Source organism: Corvus brachyrhynchos, unplaced genomic scaffold (genome assembly GCF_000691975.1).
Source record: "Corvus brachyrhynchos isolate BGI_N302 unplaced genomic scaffold, ASM69197v1 scaffold116, whole genome shotgun sequence".
Lineage (NCBI taxonomy): Eukaryota > Metazoa > Chordata > Aves > Passeriformes > Corvidae > Corvus > Corvus brachyrhynchos.
This window is the reverse complement of record NW_008240221.1, coordinates 5,134,792-5,153,467: the sequence shown is the minus strand read 5'-3', so window position 1 is coordinate 5,153,467 and position 18,676 is coordinate 5,134,792. Positions and strand designations below refer to the sequence as shown.

Genomic DNA, 18,676 nt, shown 5'->3' with positions numbered 1-18,676 from the left:
TTAGTGGATTAAGAAAAGTCTTTTGTTGGGTGCTTTTTGTTACACAGATGCTTGTCATCTCTCATCAAGTCATCTCTCAAATCTCCCTGACTAGGTAGAAGGAAGGATTATGAGATTTTATGTACAAAGTCTGAAGCAATAATAACTTCCAGAAATTATCAGAAGTACAAAGCTATAAGAGAAAGCAATTTCCTTCTATCTTTTAATGTTATTTTTTTAGCATTCTCAGAGTGCTTGAGTTATTAACCAGAGAGATTTAGCTGTTATTCTCCATTGATTTATCTCTTTATGCTAAAGAGATAAATCAATGGTAGACTAAGATCCTCATGAGCAAGAACGATGCACTACCAGTGCATCAAGTGCTTGTCCTAAAATCAGTGTAACTGTGCCAAACCTAGTTGGGACAGTCCTGCATGATGTGATCCTATAAAAGATGTGTTTGAGTGCCTGCTGTGCAAGAGGTTTGAACAATTGGCTTAGGAGTTTCTATGAGAACTGGAAGAAAACATAGCTGATTGTGGGGATCCCTGGAGAAGTTCTGGTGGTCTGGTACCAGCAAAAGTTAGGGTAGGAGCTTTGACACAAGTCTCTCTATAGAGCCGTAACAGGAGTGGCATAACTCAAGCTAGCTTTAGGCACAGACCCTATTTTATGTGATCCTATGGAATCATGTTTTAAGTGAGGAGGGAGAGCATCTATCTTGCCTTAACTTCCTTTTTTATCTGGTCTAACTGGAATCCCTTCCCACCACTGCTGATTTGCAAAGAGTGGGGAGATGATTTAGCAGTGGCAACAGGAGAGGCATGGATGTTCAACAGGAGTGCTGATGTCTTTGCTTTTCGTTGTAGGCACAGTGAGCTGCACTTTGTTCCTGGCAGTTAATGGTTTATATTCAGCCAGTGATGATGTGATAGAGCTCACACCAACTAATTTCAACAAGGAGGTCATCCAAAGCGAGAGCCTGTGGCTCGTGGAGTTCTATGCCCCATGGTAAGAACTGCAGCTGTGTACTTGCTTGCTCTAATCACAGAGGAGCAGCACAGGAATCTGCTGCTGATCAGCTCAAGGTTTCATTCAGCTGTTGACAGCACAGTTGTCATTTTGATGGTCACATGACTGGCAAAATAGCTGTACCTGTGATTCCTGTTTTAAATATTTTCACGGGGGAAAAAGGCAGGAATTGGCATTTCAATTTGGCAAATAGGGTCTGCTAGCAAAATCTTATATGCCATTTTTCTACTTCAATTTTTCTGGTTAAATTAGTATTAAAATGACTGATTAAAGTGCAGTAGGTAAATGAGAAGGTCTCTCACTTCTGTGTTCCTGAACGTAATTCTGATGTGAGAGCACAGATCTGATATCACACTTAAAATTTCCAATTTCCATTGAAAAATACTGGCTTTGTGCATCTTAATTTAGCATCTCTCTTTGTCTCCTGTTCTGCTCAGGTCCAGAGTACGGAGTCTATTCCATTTAAATTCTGGTGATATATATATTCCGTCATTGTACAAATCCTCTGTGATACTGCCATCCAAAGCTCCACATTCTGAAGAAAGTGGCCTTTTGTTGCAACAGCTGGACTGTGTCTGGGCTGAGGGGTTTAGGGGAAGCCTTGCTGTGCCTCTTCTAGTGTTGCTGCGGTCTATATAATGTGGAGGTTTTTCTTCAGAAGCCTGAGCAATGATGTGATCTTGTGGTGTAGTCTCTTCTCTTCATGAGTAAATCCTCAGTCTCCTACAGTTTGCTGTGAATGACTGTGAAATAGTTGTCAGATCTGAATGACATTTACCATTTTTTGGTTTTTTTTTTCTAAAAGGTGTGGTCATTGTCAAAGGCTAACCCCTGAGTGGAAGAAAGCAGCAACAGCTTTAAAAGTAAGTTTAGGCTTTCAAATGTGCTTGTGGAAGTGGATTGAAGAGAGTTTGGCTGTTTGACATCTGGATTGGGAACATGGAGGGGTTTGGTCCTTAAAACCATTATCACTTTAATCATACTTGTCTAGCCAGAGAAGTGTTATTCAGGCACTTGAAAACTTGAAATCCAGGATTTTTGTTTGGTTTGGTTTGTTGTATTCTTTTTAAAAGAAGCCATTGAATTGTAGAGGAAGAAAGTCAGTTCTGTCCCTGTGAATTCCCATTTACTGTTCTCTAGGACTGAAAACAGCTTTGTAAACCATTGGTGTTGACTGTTTTTTTAATTATAGAAAAATTAGTCATGTCATGATTAGCTGAACTCTTGCCTATGTAAAATATATATATATATTCTCCTTCTAAGAAAACCAAACAAAAAAACCCAACTAAATAATGGCCCAAACAATTTAAAATTTATTTTGTCACACTGAAGGAAGAAGTGGACATTTATAGTGTTTTGTATGCTGGTGGGGGGAAATACCTCTCTTCTGTTGACTATTCTGTTGCTGTCCTAGTAACTGTCGCTCTCTCTTCCCTGTTTCCCTTGTGCCCCCAGCAGAGAGTATAAAAGGTATTAAATCACTGTAGAAGTCTTAGGTGTCACTTTTTGTTTTGTTTCTGCAGGGTGTAGTGAAAGTGGGTGCAGTAGATGCAGATAAACATCAGTCCTTGGGTGGACAGTATGGAGTCAGAGGGTTTCCTACTATCAAGATATTTGGAGCCAACAAAAACAAAGCAGAGGATTATCAGGGTAAATGTGATGATCTTTTAAATGTTGCATGCCTAAAAACTTCCCTGAATGCAGTAATTATGGTAGCTGTGTTGTGTGGTGTTTCCTTCCTGTCTAGTTCTTGTAGTAACTGAGAGACAGATGTGTGGGAGTGGTTTGACCAAATTGTGTATGTCTTAGCATTGTCTAACAGTCCCACCTGCAGTTCATAGTTGGTGCTTGATAGGCAATTTGAAGGAATTATTCCTTTCTTCCTGTTTATTTGGAGCTTGCTGTAGAGTCACCCCTCCTCAGAAAAGCCAGGTAATGAAAAGGTGTAGTGAAGTCAGTCCTGCTGCTTGTGTTTAAGTCAGATGTCCCACCACTAGTATTGTATCGCTCATAGCCCAGTCCTGCTTTTCCTGATAGGTCATTAGGGTGAGGGAGGATTAAGTTTGTAATTAAGTTAGGAGCACACCTTAAACTGGCCTTTTGATGGTTTGATCACCTATTTTTCTGCACTGCAGGTGGCAGGACAAGTGATGCTATTGTCGATGCTGCTCTGAATGCTCTTCGGTCCCTGGTGAAAGAACGTCTTAGTGGCAGAAGTGGAGGATACAGTTCTGGAAAACAGGTATTTGAGGGAAAATGTGTTTGTTTTTCAACTGGAGACTGTCTTGTACAGGAGATCAAAGCTTCCAACTCAGTCACAGAATTGGAAGGGATGTCTGGAGTTTTATCTAGTCCAGGCACCCTGCCCAGTGCATGGCCAGCTGGAGCAGATTGCTCAGGCCTGTGTTCCTTAAAGTTGTGTGTCTCCAAGAACTGAGACTCCAAATGGACTGCATTTTCCAGGGAAATTGTTCCAATGTTTGACCATGCTCACAGTAGAAATCCTTTCTCTTATGTTTTAGGTTATGGAATCATAGAATGGTATTTCTTTAATTTCAACTTCATCCCTTTTGTCTCTTGTTGCAGAGAAGAGCCTGCCTTTGTTTTCTTTGCTCTCCTTCACCCTCTCGTCAAATGTCAGATGCTTAAAGCCCTTAATCAGCTCTGGCTGGACTTCCTCCAGTGTGTCCATGCCTGTTCTGTGGCGGACCCCAGAAGTAGACCCAGCACTCCAGGTGTTCCACATTGTGCTGAGCAGAGGAAAAGATTCCCTCCTCAGACCTGCTGGCAACTCTGCCTAGTGCAGCTCAGGAGGCTGTTGGACACCTTTGCCACAGGGTTACAGTGCTGGCTCATGTTCAGCTTGTCCACCAGGACACTCATGTTCCTCTTTGAAAAGTTGCTTTCCAGTTAATCAGTTCTGAGTGTGTGCTGGTGTATGGGGCTGTTACTCCCCAGGTGCATCTCCTTTTGAACTTTGGGGTTCCTGTTAGCGCTATTCTCCAGGTGGCTGAGGTACCATTTGCCTAGTCCTAGTCTAAGTTAGACTGATTAAGGTTTTTTAATTTGGTAGTGTTTTTCTGAAGTTGGCTTGCTGGATTTCTCCCTGAAGGTAAATTGAAAAGCTTCTGGGTCCTACTACTGTTTCTAAATCATGGTGCAGGGTACAGTCTGACATCCTCAGGGTGGCCAGATAGAAGACCTGGGTGGACTTTACCCTGTAGTGTGTATCATGCTCCCCCATGTTTGTTTTGCCTGGAAACCAGAACTTGGTTAGAACCAAGTCTATCTAGAGATAGAGGTAGGGGTTGGAGAGCACTTTGTTCATGGACAGATCAGAGCATGAAGAACTGAGAAAGTGTTCCCACATCTTCTTGGTGGTCATTTTGACCTGATTTCTCCTTTTTCAAGAGAAGGTTCATTTGCTGTGTTTTGAAAGTGCTGTGGGGACTAGGCTGTGTGTACTGTCAGTTTTAAAAAGGGAAAGTTGTATGACCTAACACTGCCTGTTTTGTATCTTGCTCAAATAAAGATAATTTGGTGCAATGTGACACACAGGAGTTGGCCTGTGTGGGAGACCAGTTTTGGTTACTTCTTACACGAGGGTCTGTTTGTTTCTTACAGAGCCGGCAGAGCGGAGGTGGAGATAAGAAGGATGTGATTGAGCTGACTGATGACAGCTTTGATAAGAATGTCATAAATAGTGATGATGTGTGGATGGTGGAGTTTTATGCCCCATGGTGTGGGCACTGCAAAAAGTAAATGAGGTTTTTCTTCAACAATTCAGTTCCTGTTAGTGCCTGTTTTGTGTAATACCCTTAATCCCCTAAAAGAGACCTTGCATCTCTGGTATACCAGAAATGAGGTTTTTTGTGAGGTGATCTAACAAAAATGTGTGGGCTTCTGCTCAGGGCCCCTTGGTGCTGCTCTGGCTGCAATCCTTAGCAGTAAAATTCCCAGTTATCAGTAGAAATAAGATCCAGAAGCTATATTAAACTTTTCATTCCTTCAGATGCAGGACATCAGTCTTGTTTGGATAACCCTCTTAGCTGTCATTCTCAGCAAGAGAATTTTTTTCTTGAGTAAAACATGCTACATAATGTTGAAGTGTGGTGTACTTTTCCTAGCTCTGAGAGAGCTTAGGACACTTGTACTCTCTGTTTTTCAGCCTGGAGCCAGAATGGGCAGCTGCTGCCACTGAGGTGAAGGATCAAACAAAAGGAAAAGTAAAGCTGGCTGCAGTAGATGCAACAGTCAATCAGATGCTGGCAAGCCGATATGGGGTGAGTGTGCTTTGCAGTGGTTACAATTGCCTTTCCATCTCTACCAAGTCAGATTTCTCTTCAATCCTTACTGAACTGTTCCTTAATCTGGTACTACTTAAATGTTTTGTGCTAAAAATAAGTGACACATTCAGTTTTTTTCCCTCAAATAATTCATGAATGTCAGTAACAATATAAATCAATGAAGAGAGAGGAAAAGAATTAACTTGGATATTGCTGAGGAGAAAGGCTGTTTATTTCCATAAGACCTTGTGTACCTGTATCATCTGGAGTAAGAGGTCTCTCTCTTCGGACTGTAGGCTGGTTGGGCATCTCTGGAACCCTTGCAGCCAGTTATCAGGGATCACTCAGACAATATCAGCTGGCCAGATGAGGTGTGTTGCTTGCCAAAAGAGAGCAGATACTCTCGGATTTGTAGTACAGTCCACGGAGCTTACAGTGTGTTGTGTAGTTTCCCTCTAAGTGCACATGACTGACAGTGAAGGGAAACATTGAGCAAGATTTACTGGAAGTGTAGCAGAAGGAGCATACAGTCCACTTGTTGCCATATAGGCACAGTATTGTTCCCCCACAGACAAATCAGGAAATTAATGTCTAATAGATACGAAGTGTAAAGATAGTCCTCATGGTACTTACACCTGCATTGCTTGGTGCATCTAAATTGAGATGAAACCTTTGCTGGTTCATCAGGCCAAAACCCCAAAGCAGGGTTATAGCGTACATTACCCTTGTTTTGAATGGTTGCAAAGGTAGGAAGCTACAAAATTCAAGTTCAGTCAGAACATATGAGACTTGATACACAAAGATGTTGAATCTCTTCCCTTGCTCTTAATCTAGAACACATCAGACAAGCAGATAATTTCCACCATAAATATTCAGGTTTATTTGAGCTGATGGGTTAAACTTGTCTTGCAGATTCGTGGATTTCCCACCATTAAAATCTTCCAGAAAGGAGAAGACCCTGTTGATTATGATGGTGGGAGAACTAGATCTGACATCATTGCTCGTGCTCTGGATCTGTTTTCTGATAATGCACCACCACCTGAGCTCCTGGAGGTACCTCTACATCATTTTCTCAAACTGCTTTTCTATCATACTCTTGGCAGCAGTTTTTACAGGTCTATATGAACTCTAAATAAAACTGCCTAAGTGAGTTGTTTGTGCACCGTTTTGCCCCAGAAAGTGAAGGATGACAAGTCTTAAATAACAAAAAGCTGAATGTTCATTTCTACTGTAAATTTGTTGTTGTCTAGAGGACTATCCGAATTGATACAGTGAAGGCATTGACAGGATGGTGCCAGGGGGTCTGAATCTGCTCTTGAGGAGTGAAAAAGTTGGGTTCTGTGCCCCACCTCTTTTCTTCCAATAAGAGGGCATGGCCTTGTAATTTGTAAAGTGTTTGTTAGGAGACGCATGATGAGTAGTTTTGCTTGTTGTTCAAAAAACTCCACCCTCTGTAAGGCGACTTCTTTTTTCAGCTTGCTGTTGGTAGATTTGAAATGGTGATCACTTGTCTCTAAAGTGAGGTGCACACAAGACAGTCCATTGGGATGTAGGAAGGAAAAAACCAAGGCATTTGCACTATTAATAAACCTAAAGATATTTTTAAATGGTGCTTATTTCATCTTCTTATCCTTCTAAATTTTTTATTTTGTATGCTTTCTAATATTAATACAGCAATGCATGTTGATGTATGTGCATATGCATATAGTTGATTTATATATATCAGGGGCTCCATGCTTAGAAATTTATTTACCGGTGGGATGCACAATCAAAGGTTGGAGACCACTGGTGTAGGTCACTCGATCAATTCCCTTTTGAGACAGATCCCACAAAACCAGTGTTGCTGTTACTGTTGCTTGAACATTCTTATCCACAGCAAAGGCTGCCTCTGCTGGCTCTCCTTGTGCTCACAGGCATTTACATAGGCCTGGGGTTGCTCTTTCTAGCCCCGGGCAAGGATAGTGATTTTGAGCAAGAAGTGACATCTGACTGTGCTTTCTGTAAGCCTTATTTGGTACTGCTTAGTTTCCTGTTGCTGCAAAGCTCAACAGAAGACTTTGTGAACTCTTTGTAAATTACTCTTGTGCTGGGGACCACTGAACTAGGAGAGACTTGTAAGCTCTTGTGTCAAGTTGTTTCAGTACTTACTACCTTGTAGGATAGAGTTATTAGGCTGTTGGAGGGAAGTGCAGTCACAACCGAAGGACCAAGTCTTACTGTAATTGACTTTCTGATGCTTTTGTCTAGATAATTAGTGAGGATGTTCTGAAGAGTACCTGTGATGCTCATCAGCTCTGCATCATTTCTGTCCTGCCTCATATTCTTGACACAGGTACACATACAAGCAAGCAGACTTTTGTATGAATTTGTCACCTAAAGCGTGTAGTTGTGTTTTTTAACTTGTCCAATTCTGTCTAACAAACAGGAGCTTCAGGGAGAAATTCTTACCTGGATGTCATGTTAAAAATGGCTGAAAAATACAAAAAGAAAATGTGGGGGTAAGTGTCATTGTTCACTGGGTGTCTTGGAAAAGAAGTGAGCATTTCTGGGGGTAACGGGATAAAATTTGTATGATACCCGATTAGCTACAGAAAGGAGTTGTTCCTTGTTCAGGGTAGCATATCTTGATATTTCACTAATTACTGGAGAAGGGGATGTTGTGACCTTAACCAATTTTTTTAAATTTTCATCCACCTCTCAAATTCTGCATTTACAAGTGATATCTAAGCATTAATGAGATTAAGCATCTTTTACTCTTGTCCTGAATACTAAAGTATTTTAGGGAGGTTTCTTTTACTGTCCGCTGCTGGTCAGTTAGTCTGCCAGTGTGACTGTTGAATTCTCAAAAAAACAAGTAAATTGCAGTTTATTAACCAGTTTCATGCTGTCAAAGAAAAGGCCAGCAGGCTATGCCTTTCCTCCTTCTCTCAGGTGCAGGTTAGGATCTCCAGGACTTACCAGGAAGTGAGAGCTGTTCTGTCACACTGAATGCTGTGAAAGGGAGAAAAATGGGATGAAAGCCTGGGGGAAAATGCTGAGATTGGCTCATTTCAGAGGTTCCTCAGAGGACTTGCTAAGCATTAGAGGAACTGAGACCTGAGTGAGGAACAAATACTGAGTGTCCTTAGCTAGAAATCCTCTATAGTGATATTTGGGCAGGACTTTGTAATCTTTCCATCTGTGACTTGAGTACTTAAAAACTTTCCTTAGGACCAGCTAAAGTGTAGCAGTTTGTGCAGGATGGTAACACAGTTCTTCCCCTGCACTGTGTTTGGTGGCTGGTCTTACTCAACTTACAGTGGCTGTGTGGGTGGGACTGGCCTAGAGGTGCTTCTGAGAGGGGGCTTTCTTCTGTTGCAAGGTTCACGATCAGGACCCTCCTTTTCCCTGCTGACTTTGAAAGTGTCAAGGGCAATACAGAGCCCTGCTTGAACTCTGCAGGATTGCAGGATATGTGTGATTTGAAAATAATTGTAGTGCCTATCCTGATTATTAATTTTCTATTTCATCTTTTCCTCAAGGTGGCTGTGGACAGAAGCAGGTGCTCAGTCAGATCTTGAGAGCTCTCTGGGGATTGGAGGCTTTGGGTATCCAGCAATGGCAGCTGTTAATGCTCGGAAGATGAAATTTGCCCTTCTGAAAGGATCATTCAGTGAGCAAGGGATTAATGAGTTTCTCAGGTATGAAATCTTCAAGTGACTTAAATCTGCCTGTAACTGGGGCTATGACTCTTTAAACCACAAGCAGACTCTCCTGGATCAGACAAGACTTGCACAGTTAAGAGAACTAAGATAATGAGAATTCACAGTGGAGGAAAGGGATGGCTTCAGTGGGGATTGCAATAAAGCAGTCATTACCTTTTTGTGGTGTGCAGAATTAAGTTGGCCATTTAGACTTAAGATAGGTAGTTTTAGTAAAACTGTTGAAAATAGAAGTGGGCTTTGATGTTGAAAAATTCTGTTTCTCTGGTAACTTAAGAAATAACTTAGTAATGAATTTCGTTTAATTCAAGTGGTGCATTCTGACTAGTCCTTAGTAATGGGAATGTTCCCATTGTGGGAATCTAAATGGGTGCTGTTGAAGTTCCTGAGCTTCTGTATATTGCTGTTCATCTTTCTAATTCAGTCTAGTCCTGTCTTCCCCCTGCCACCTTTCCATTCTCCTAGCACTTGATAAATTGATTGGGGGAGCTGAAACAATCCATCCAAAAAGTCAGTAGCTCACTGCTCAGCACAAGTTCCCTGAAACTGCCTCTTGTGTAGCTGGGCAAGAGCCAGTGCGGGGGAAGAATGGAATAGGGAGAGGAAGTGGAGAGGATGACAGAAGGTCAGCACTGAAACAGAGCAGCTAAACTTAAACTGTTACTTTAGTGCGGTCAAAGTGAATTGGGAACTCTGCTTCCAGGTAAAGCACCAGCTGCCATAAGTTATGCAAGAGCCCTTGAGACCTTACATTTAGCAGTGTTACTTCCATGTCTGTCCTTGGAGAATGGCAGAGAACAGCCAGAACTGCAAAAGCAACTGCAACAGCCTCTCCCCACCTTGCCATAAGAAGCACATTAACTGAATGCAGTTCCTGCTGGATTAATAGAATCAGTGCTAATACTCTTACTTGTGAAAGTGATCAGACTTTCTTCTAAATGCTGAAAAAAGAAACGTTCTTAGAGCATCAAGTAAAATTCAGGATTCAGATGGAAGAAGAGAAATACCAGACAGTTTGTACTAATGCACACGAGAGAAGTGTCTGCTTTTGTCAGACATGACAAATTTTCTTAGTCTGTAAAATCCACCTTAGTGAAGCCTCTCCTGGGTGAGGTTGGATGGTGCTTCCAGGACACAACAGCCAGTTTAACAGCATATATTGCATTAGGTAATTGGTTTGGTATTGTCTTATCACGCAGCCTACTTGCTAGAATAATCTCTTACTTGACACTTCAGCTCAGCTGTGCTGCCTAGAGAAAGCAGTATAATCACAGCTGGTGTGGCTGGCCATTCCATTCACTCAGCTGCTGTAGGCAGCTTGTGCAGCCTAATAGGCTGTCTCAGCAGTGTAAACCACAAGTAAGGAAACTGGCACTTTGAAGAGCAAAAAAATTGTGAACTCCACTTAGGGAGGAATGCTAATACAGTCTTATTTGCTTCTGAAAGATGCAAAGGGAGTAGCTCCTCAGGATTTTAATGCTGGGCTTTTTGAGCAAGCCTAACTAGCAAGCGCAGGATGGAGTGTCTCAAACAGAAGCTGGTTACCTCACACCCTTTGTGTTGCAGGAACTTTGGAACCCATGGAGGCTAATTCTCCACTAATGGAGATCACTGGTGATTCCCACTAACATTTGCAGGTGACTTCCAGAACTAGAATTACAGGCTCCCGTTGGAGATACCTTAAGTGATAAACTGTTAAAGAGGCTGCACTTATCTGTGATTTTTACACTGCTGAAATATGAAATAGTGTAAATCACAGATGTCTTTGCATCCAATTGTAAATTTTCAATGCTGCTTTAAGGGCTCTGTCATTTTCTGCTTCTTGAAGTTTTTGCATTCAGACAGTTTAGATTTACTTAGAGATGAAATCTTAAAGTTGTCTTCCTTTTATCTGAAGCAGGTTTTGTTCCAGGTGGATAGAGGTTGGAGGAATTTCTTAAATTTAACTTTTACTTGTTTTGTCTCAGGGAACTCTCCGTTGGTCGTGGCTCTACAGCACCAGTGGGTGGTGGAGCTTTCCCCAAAATTCATTCAGTTGAACCTTGGGATGGCAAAGATGGTGAGGTAAGAGGTGCTCCATTTCTGAAAGTGCTGAGGAATTGCTGGGTTCAGAAGTGACAAGATAGAGTAACTAACACCTGTTAGTGTGAAAGTTCTTGTTTGTACAAGATTGTGGCAAGTTGTGTTGATGGTTTCCCATTATCTAAATCCTGCCAGCAGACCAAATGGCACATTGACCATCTGACATTGTGGATCAGATGTTCCTGCCTGACTGTTAGGATGTGATCTGAAAGCTGGATCCCTTGAGGCAGAAATGTATTACCAGTGCTGACTAAGGGAGGTAGTAGTGCATGTATTCAAGACCCGAGTGTTGTGGAGACTTGGGTTCTGCAATATGCTGACCTTGCCATCAAGGTCTTAATGCCAGAAAGCTTGTCAGGTAAAGCCTGTGTAATAAATAACATGGTGACTTAAGTCTACCTTCTTAAGGTTCAACATTGCTGTAAAAACCAAAGTTACTGCAGTCCTTTGATCTACTTCAGACTGATAAAAACATGCAACATGGTAGTAATTTGGTACATAGTTTATTGGTATAGCCTTCACCTGGAGTATTTTGATGAGTAAAAAACAATCTCCTAGTCTAAACTCTGATCACTTGTCCTGTGCTTAGTGCACTTGGAGCTTTATGAATGAAAGAGACAACAGGAGAGAGCTTTACTCTCAGGATGAAGTAAGAATCTTTCCAATTCAGGGATCTCCTGGCACTAAGTGCTTCTAAACATGTACTCAAAACCTTCTCTTTTTCACAGCTTCCAGTTGAAGATGACATTGATCTCAGTGATGTGGATCTGGATGACTGGGATAAAGATGAGCTGTGAGATCTTCAGGAAACTTCTTTTCTTGGGAAAGTCTGCGCAGCAGTTTGCAGCCTGGATCACAATCAGACAGATTTTTCAGTGGCCTTTTCATGGAGAAGTAGCACATGACACACTGTGCTATTGGATGCACTGCAGCAGTGGACTGTACGCATCTCAAGAAAACATTGCAGAAATTCTATGAATTTTCATAACCAGTAAACTTGATTGTATTCTGTGTAACAAATATTTTGGGGACAACATGGATATTTCTTCGGAACATCTTGGTTTTTATTTTGTTGATAATGTGCTGTTTGAGTGTTACTGGAGGCTGTTAGTGTAACCAATTTTAACTGTAATTTTTTTCATGGAGGTGGAACCTGCTCAGCTTCTGTTTCAATTAAAGAATAAAATATTTTTTGACACACAGTGTTAGTCTTGTATAGAGTAAGAAAGGTACACATAATACAAGCAGTCCCATTTTGGATGGCTCTTGAAAGTGAACTGTAGAATAGAGAGGCTTGTGCAGAGGGGAGTCCTAAACCACCTCCTTGCTGTGAGATCTTGACAGTTTGGCCTAAAGCCTGGTAAGATGGACAATCTTAGTTTAAATGCTCTTCAGTCTTCCTTTTCCTATTCCTTCTCAGGGGCTTTCTCTTTCTTTGTGCCAGACTTCATAACATCATTTATACATTGGAAGTGGGGTTGCTGCTGCAATGAGAGATGCTGGGAGCTGTTGGTCTTTCCCCTGGATTAGTGATGAAGCTAATCCATGTTTTAGGGCGTAAGGATTTCCAGGTGCTAACAGAAAACCACCCTGGTGCTGTCTCCAGCAAATTGTGTAATATTTCTTCACTTCCCATCTGGCATTGTTTTGATCTGAATTGCTATTTCCTTGGAAGGGGAATCAGGACTGGGAATAGGGATGTTTACTGCTGCTTTTTTAATAAAAGTACAATTATTTTATTGCTCTCCATGTCTTGTATATTGGTGTCTAGTGAAGTGACCCTGATGTGATCAGCTTGTTTATAAATAAGGAATGAAAGAGCTGAAAGATTCCCCTTCTTTCAAGGAAATAACATAATGAGGATATTTGTCATCTTGTGTCTGTAAGAGATTGCCCATAGCTCACCCCCATGAAAGGCAGTGTCGAAACCACAGGCAGCCAGCAGTAACTGCTGATTCCATGCAGGAGATGTGCTCCAGCTCTTAAGTCATCCCAGCAGATGAGCTCTAGTGGAACTGTTCTAACTGAAATACCTTTGCAAAAACTAAACTCGTGAGTACTTGGGACTGTAAGTCATATTATGATAAGTTCCACAGCACTTTTGAGGATCTTTCCTCTTAAGCTTTTGGTTTTTTTGTTAAAGGAACTTTGGGCTTTGCTCTGATGCTTTCTACTTTTTCTGTTTCGATTTTTTTAAGTTTGCTTTGTTAGAAAAAGAGGACTGTATACACCTAATAGATCCATTAGCTGCCACACTTTAAATTGTTTTATTTCAAGTCCAATAGATATTCCATCTTTGTACTTTACCAAAAAAAAATAAATACTACCATAGTACTTCTGCCTCTGAAATATATTTTTGTAAAGCTATGAATAAGAGATGCTTATATTGTAGTCACTGTAAAAATTACTAGAAGTGATAGGAAGATTATCCTGCTACAGCATCTGCATTATAATTTGACTTTCAGCAGCTAAAGATTGTTTTACAGTAACATGAGAGGCTTGAAAAGTAATAGATGAAGCTTGAGCAATTCTTCTTTAACTGCAGTCAAGAAGACTGAGGTCAATCTTGAAATAGACGTAAGGATAGTATTCTTGATTACTCAGTTGTAGCCCAGGGATGTCCATGCCAGGCTGCAAAAGGAAGTAATGGCTTTAGTACCAGTAACCCAAGCTGCAGGGGATTGCTTTTGTGCTCCTCTCCCACAGGTGCAATGGAACTTTTTATTTGCCATGCTTAAGGTGGGGAATTCACCACTGAGAATCTGCTCTGCTTCTTGTTTCAGGTTGCCTAATGTAGTTAGCATTGAGAATGCATGCTTGTGCTATGTCATGAACTTGTAGCATTTTTGCGTGCTTCAGCTTTAGAGCAGCTCATCTCTGTCCCCCCTTCATGCAGTGGGACTCGTGCTTGCCGGTTTTAGGCTGTTTTGAAGGCCTGCTAGCTCATTGCTTTAGCCTAAATTGTTCTGAATTGTAATTCAAGATACGGGGAGGACAACGCAAGTACTGCTGCTTGCTGAAGGCCATTATTTATGAATGACAGCCTTTTACAGGGGACAGAGGTGTCACAGTCCTAGGATTTAGTTCCAAATTAATTTTTCTTGCTTGTGTTGATCTGAATGTTTATAGTAGATTTTAAGCTTTTTATGTAGAGGAACAGCCATAATTGAGCTGACCTGTTTTGTTCTGGTAGCTGTAAACGTCAGATGCTTCAACAGAAAGTGTAAGCAATCTCTATGCATCTGCCTCATAATCTGAGCCTACTCTAATCCAGTTTGTAACGAGGTGGGATTAGAGCTGCATCCAGGGCTCTTAGCATTGCAAGATGTGAGGAGATGCATGCTCTAACCCCAGGACAGTGGAAGTGTTCATTTAGCTAAGTTGAGAGAAGCTACAGCCTGTGTACTTGCAGTCCAAATACATACATCCATTATACTTGCTGCTGCAACTTCATCCAGGTGTTTGAAGACCACGTTCAGGACGTCTCTCAGGCGCTTTACAGACTTCCTATTTGGCTGCAGCAGCATTGCTTGGAAATTCACAGGGAGGCCATACCTCGGAATACAACATATACGATCATCTGCTGGGAAGGGGCACAGCTGTCTGCTCCTGCCCTTCTCCCTCCTCAGCCTCCAGGCATGCCAGCTGGTGGTCTGTTGCAGAAACAATGCTGCATCCTTATTGGAAAGCATTTTCTTTTTGAAGCCAAAAGTCAACTAAACAGTCTCTTTCTGTTTTCCCCTTCCCTGTATGTGCCCCCAAAGAATAGTTTTTCATCAGATTCATATGTCACCTTTTTGGTGGACATCTGTATTGTCTCCTGTGAGCTCCTGGAGTGAAGTGTGTAAGACAAAACAAGGTGTGTAAGGGTTCCTCCCACAAAGGAACTGGACCAGGAAGAGAGCTGTACGTCTGACTTCCCCAGGAATCTCTGCCTGCACTCTGTGTTTACCCACTTACCTCAGGACAGATTCAACAAAAACTCTCAAGGCTTTCACGTGAATCCAAGCCACAAATGCTTCACTGAAGTTCACCTTCAGCCAGCGCAGTAAGGGGCCCTGTGAGAGCAGAACAGTGCTGTGATCCCCTCACTGAGTGAAGCAGCTCCACAGCCAACGCTGCCACTGAGGCCATTGTGGGCTGCTGGGATAGTTCCCAGGCAGCCTGATAGTGGCTCCCAGTCTATCAGAAACTCAAGTAACCTTGGGCAAAACATGTTATTTATCCCGTGCCTCAGTTTTATGGGCTAAATGGAGCTCGCTGGAGATTGTTGGAACCACAAAGCTTTTTCTGAGTGAGATGCTTAGGCAAATGCTGGTAGCAAAGGCCACCACTATGCGGGCCATCAGCTCATGAGGTGCTCACTTACGTATTGTTGTTTTTTGTCAGAAGCTAATTTCATCAGCTCTTCCTTTTCACATTTCAGTTCCTTCTCATCATAATAAAATTCTCGAACCATGAACCTGCAATGGAATGGCATTTGGTCTCACAAGCTGTAGTCCAGGCAATATGCACATTCATTTCTTTTTCTCCTGGAGAAGCAAGTGTGGGAAGCTGCTATCCATTTAACAAGTTAAAAGCATGTGGAGGGTGGGAGTTGAAGTCACCCTCAGAAAGCCAGCTTCCTGCTGTCAGCAGTATGAGAGCAGAAAGTACAATTCCAGGATCTGTAACTTGGAGCTTGTAGAACAGGACTACTGATTCTGCTACCAAAGCTCCTTCCCACCCTGCCTTCTCAGTGGCTTTAGGACCAACAGCAGCCCAAGCAGTCAAGAAGTCCTAAAAGCAGTGATGGATTCAGCATGCTGCACACACAGCAAGCCACACCTTACCCTCATCTCGCTAGCCTGCCATGCCCAGCAGTCAAGTGCTTCTTACCTGTTCTCCCTGGCTTTAGCCTTGAAGTCATCCATCACTTTTCTAAATAGGGTCACAGTGAAGAGTCCTCCCTCTGCATCCTCAGCAATCATTCTGTGGGAGGGAAATCCACTGCTATGATTTGACATGGCAAATCCCTCATGCCTTTTTTACCTACCTCGCCTTCCCCTTCTGCAATTCTTTTTATTTTCATTTATGATACTGAACAATACCCTGCTTTTTGGAAACTGCTGTGACTGAAACAGGGAACAATGACTTTACTTGCACTGCCTACTCTATCTCCAATGCAAAACTCAGTTAGTTTAGTTCCTGAACCCACTGTAGTATACACACATTCTGCCTGCCTGATTTTTCTGTGTTTCCTGGTAATATTCCCCCACCTTTACATGCACTTGTGGTTTTGAGACAGGCAGTAGCAAATAGTTTGTTTCTTTCTCTGTGCTTTCCACTTTCTCCATTTCAGGTAATACTCAGTTCTTGTGCCCCGGACCCAATCTCATGGTCTGTGTGAGCTGAGCAGTGGAATACTTAAGTCCTAGGAAAGATTTTTCACCCCAGGTGAAAGGAGGAGTTAATATGGCATTTACTAGTGCAAATGACAGTATGCTGAATTATTCTATCCTACAACAGGAAGCAATTAATGCAAATTTAGTGGTTGATCTTTTTATAAAATACTTTCCACAAAACTCTATGTGATTGCACATGTCTGAACTATACCTCAATTAATGTAATAAATTGCCTGTTTTACACAAAATGAAGCAACGGCCTGGTTGAAAGCAGAAAGAAACAGATTACTGGAAAAGGGAACAAGCTAATTGTAAAGAAACTGACTTTTGTTCTTTCATCCCTACTTCCCTTCAACAAACTAATTTCTATTTGAATTGCAAATATGTTAATGCAGAGCCTATGCATTAGACTAGGGATTTCCTCCAGGATCCACCAATTTAAGGGGCTGAAACATGACAGGAATCTCTGAAACAAACAGGGAGCTGAATTTTGAATTTCACTTACTTGGTGGAGCGAGGCACTACCATATCCGAGAGTGATTCATAGGTCTTCTGCCACTGTATGTAGCTTGACCTTTGAGCAACACAAAACAAAGCACAGTAAATAAATACTATATATTGGACAGCAAATGTTGACATATGTAGCCAATTAAGCTAATAACTTAGGGTAGAAGGGTTGAGCTCTTTGTGCTGGGTTATGTCATTAAGATACATTAAGCCTCTCCTATCCTTTCCTCTCCTAGTCACCAGCTGAGATGTTTCCCTCAGTGCTACACTCTCAGTCTTCAGTTTGGATCTTGGCTTGAGGAAGGGTCAACATCAGGAAGCTGATGGGGGGAAGAACGTGGCACACACTTCCAGCCTGCCACACAGTGTCCCATGCTCCAGGACTCCTGCACAAGCTGCCCTGATCCACAGGTAAGTGTGCTACATCTGCTGCGTGCAATCCCAGAGCTGATCTGGTGCTAGACTGCACTCATGGCAAGTGCCAGCACTGAGAGAAAGGGAACAGGGGGATGGTCAGAGTTTGCAAAGAGAGACGTCTGCTTTTAGGGTGAATAAACTCAGACAATAAACCCAACAAACTTACCTCAGATAGCTTTTTGCAACCTGGTTTTCACAGACAGAAGAGTGAGGGTGCTGTATGTGTATATTGGGACAGGGCGATATGGAGAGGAAAAGTTTTGTGTAGGGCTCTGAGGAGAACATAGTGTAACTTCATCATTGGTGGCAGGCATCCTATGTGCAGGCACTTACAAGGGCACAGCCAGCAGAGACCGTGAGTGGGACAGCTCTAATTCCTTCTAGAAACTGGCTATGCTGCAGTAAGAATCTGTTTTTCTTTTAGCTCATACTATTCCTATCAGGAGACTGATTGAGAACCCACTTGTAACAATGAAAAACCTACATCCCAATTGTCCTGCTCCAGTTTTGGCACAGTCTTTTGTCTCCTTCTTTTGTGCCAGCACCACTCTTGGCAGAAATTGTTCTTTCTTCTTTGCTAAGGGTTTCACCTGTGTCCCAGTAAGGGCACTCATGAGCTGCCCCAACCTGACCTGCTATTGCCCAGTTCCGTGCTTAGGCCTGGGACTCAATGCCACATGGGGTGTGTGCACACACTGTTGCCTTACTTTGGCACCACAACGAGCAGCGTGATAAGATACTCGGAATTCAGAACAAAGTCTTCTTTGTGCACTATGTCTGCCAGGGTCCGGGTCAGCAGATTTCCCCTACGGTGAAGAAGAGAAAGTAAAAATAACAGCAGCAGGAACTCAGCAGCAGAACCTTGGAGGCAATGTGCTGTGGGTGGAGGTGCTAATAGTAAGTATATACTGGGGTAGAAGAAGGCCCAGAAGGAGGTGGCTAAAGGACACAGCTACACTTCTGAAATGGCTGTTTTGTCATTTTTACTGCAACTAAAAGAATCAAAAAGTAATTAACACTAAGGAAATTTTATTGGTGACTAGCACATGGCTAGTTTATGCCCTTCATGTGAAATTACACCATTCTGCTGTTATTGTTTTTACAGTAAGGGTGTAAATGCTTGGGATGTACACATCTGCTCCCAGTCATTGCCACATCTTGTGGGAAGCACCTGCTCTCTCAGGAAGCCTGTTGAGCTGCTTGTGTGACCATGCTGCAGGCAGTGACCCATGTCAGTAGGGACCTAAGCCACCACAGGAACTCTGGCAGTCCTGGACTGCCGTGGCAC

The 18,676-nt window shown here is 42.3% G+C and overlaps 2 protein-coding genes across 5 annotated transcripts in view; one reads left to right on the top strand and one right to left on the bottom strand.

The window, feature by feature from the left end:
* The first annotated feature begins 298 nt into the window (after positions 1-298).
* On the top strand, positions 299-13,414 carry PDIA6 (protein disulfide isomerase family A member 6). The gene is made up of 12 exons (XM_008641777.2): positions 299-990; positions 1,817-1,874; positions 2,535-2,661; positions 3,147-3,253; positions 4,636-4,769; positions 5,180-5,294; positions 6,210-6,350; positions 7,545-7,629; positions 7,723-7,795; positions 8,819-8,977; positions 10,966-11,062; positions 11,809-13,414. Exons 1-12 carry the CDS (start codon positions 827-829, stop codon positions 11,875-11,877), a joined length of 1,329 nt encoding a protein of 442 aa, XP_008639999.1. The 5' UTR covers positions 299-826; the 3' UTR covers positions 11,878-13,414.
* Positions 6,357-18,676, bottom strand: part of ATP6V1C2 (ATPase H+ transporting V1 subunit C2) — a 26,691-nt gene continuing 14,371 nt past the window's right edge. Inside the window, exons 6-12 of one of the 4 annotated variants that reach the window (XM_008641776.2) lie at positions 18,096-18,194; positions 16,970-17,038; positions 15,959-16,051; positions 15,450-15,543; positions 15,041-15,138; positions 14,506-14,635; positions 12,823-13,711 (exon numbers count right to left, since the gene is read on the bottom strand). In XM_008641776.2, the coding sequence (XP_008639998.1) occupies positions 13,616-13,711; positions 14,506-14,635; positions 15,041-15,138; positions 15,450-15,543; positions 15,959-16,051; positions 16,970-17,038; positions 18,096-18,194 (679 nt within the window). In that variant the 3' untranslated portion in view covers positions 12,823-13,615. Of the gene's footprint in view, positions 6,811-12,822; positions 13,712-14,505; positions 14,734-15,040; positions 15,139-15,449; positions 15,544-15,958; positions 16,052-16,969; positions 17,039-18,095; positions 18,195-18,676 lie in introns of those variants that run through there. The other 3 variants (XM_017744990.1, XM_017744988.1, XM_017744989.1) reach the window with 3 other exon arrangements.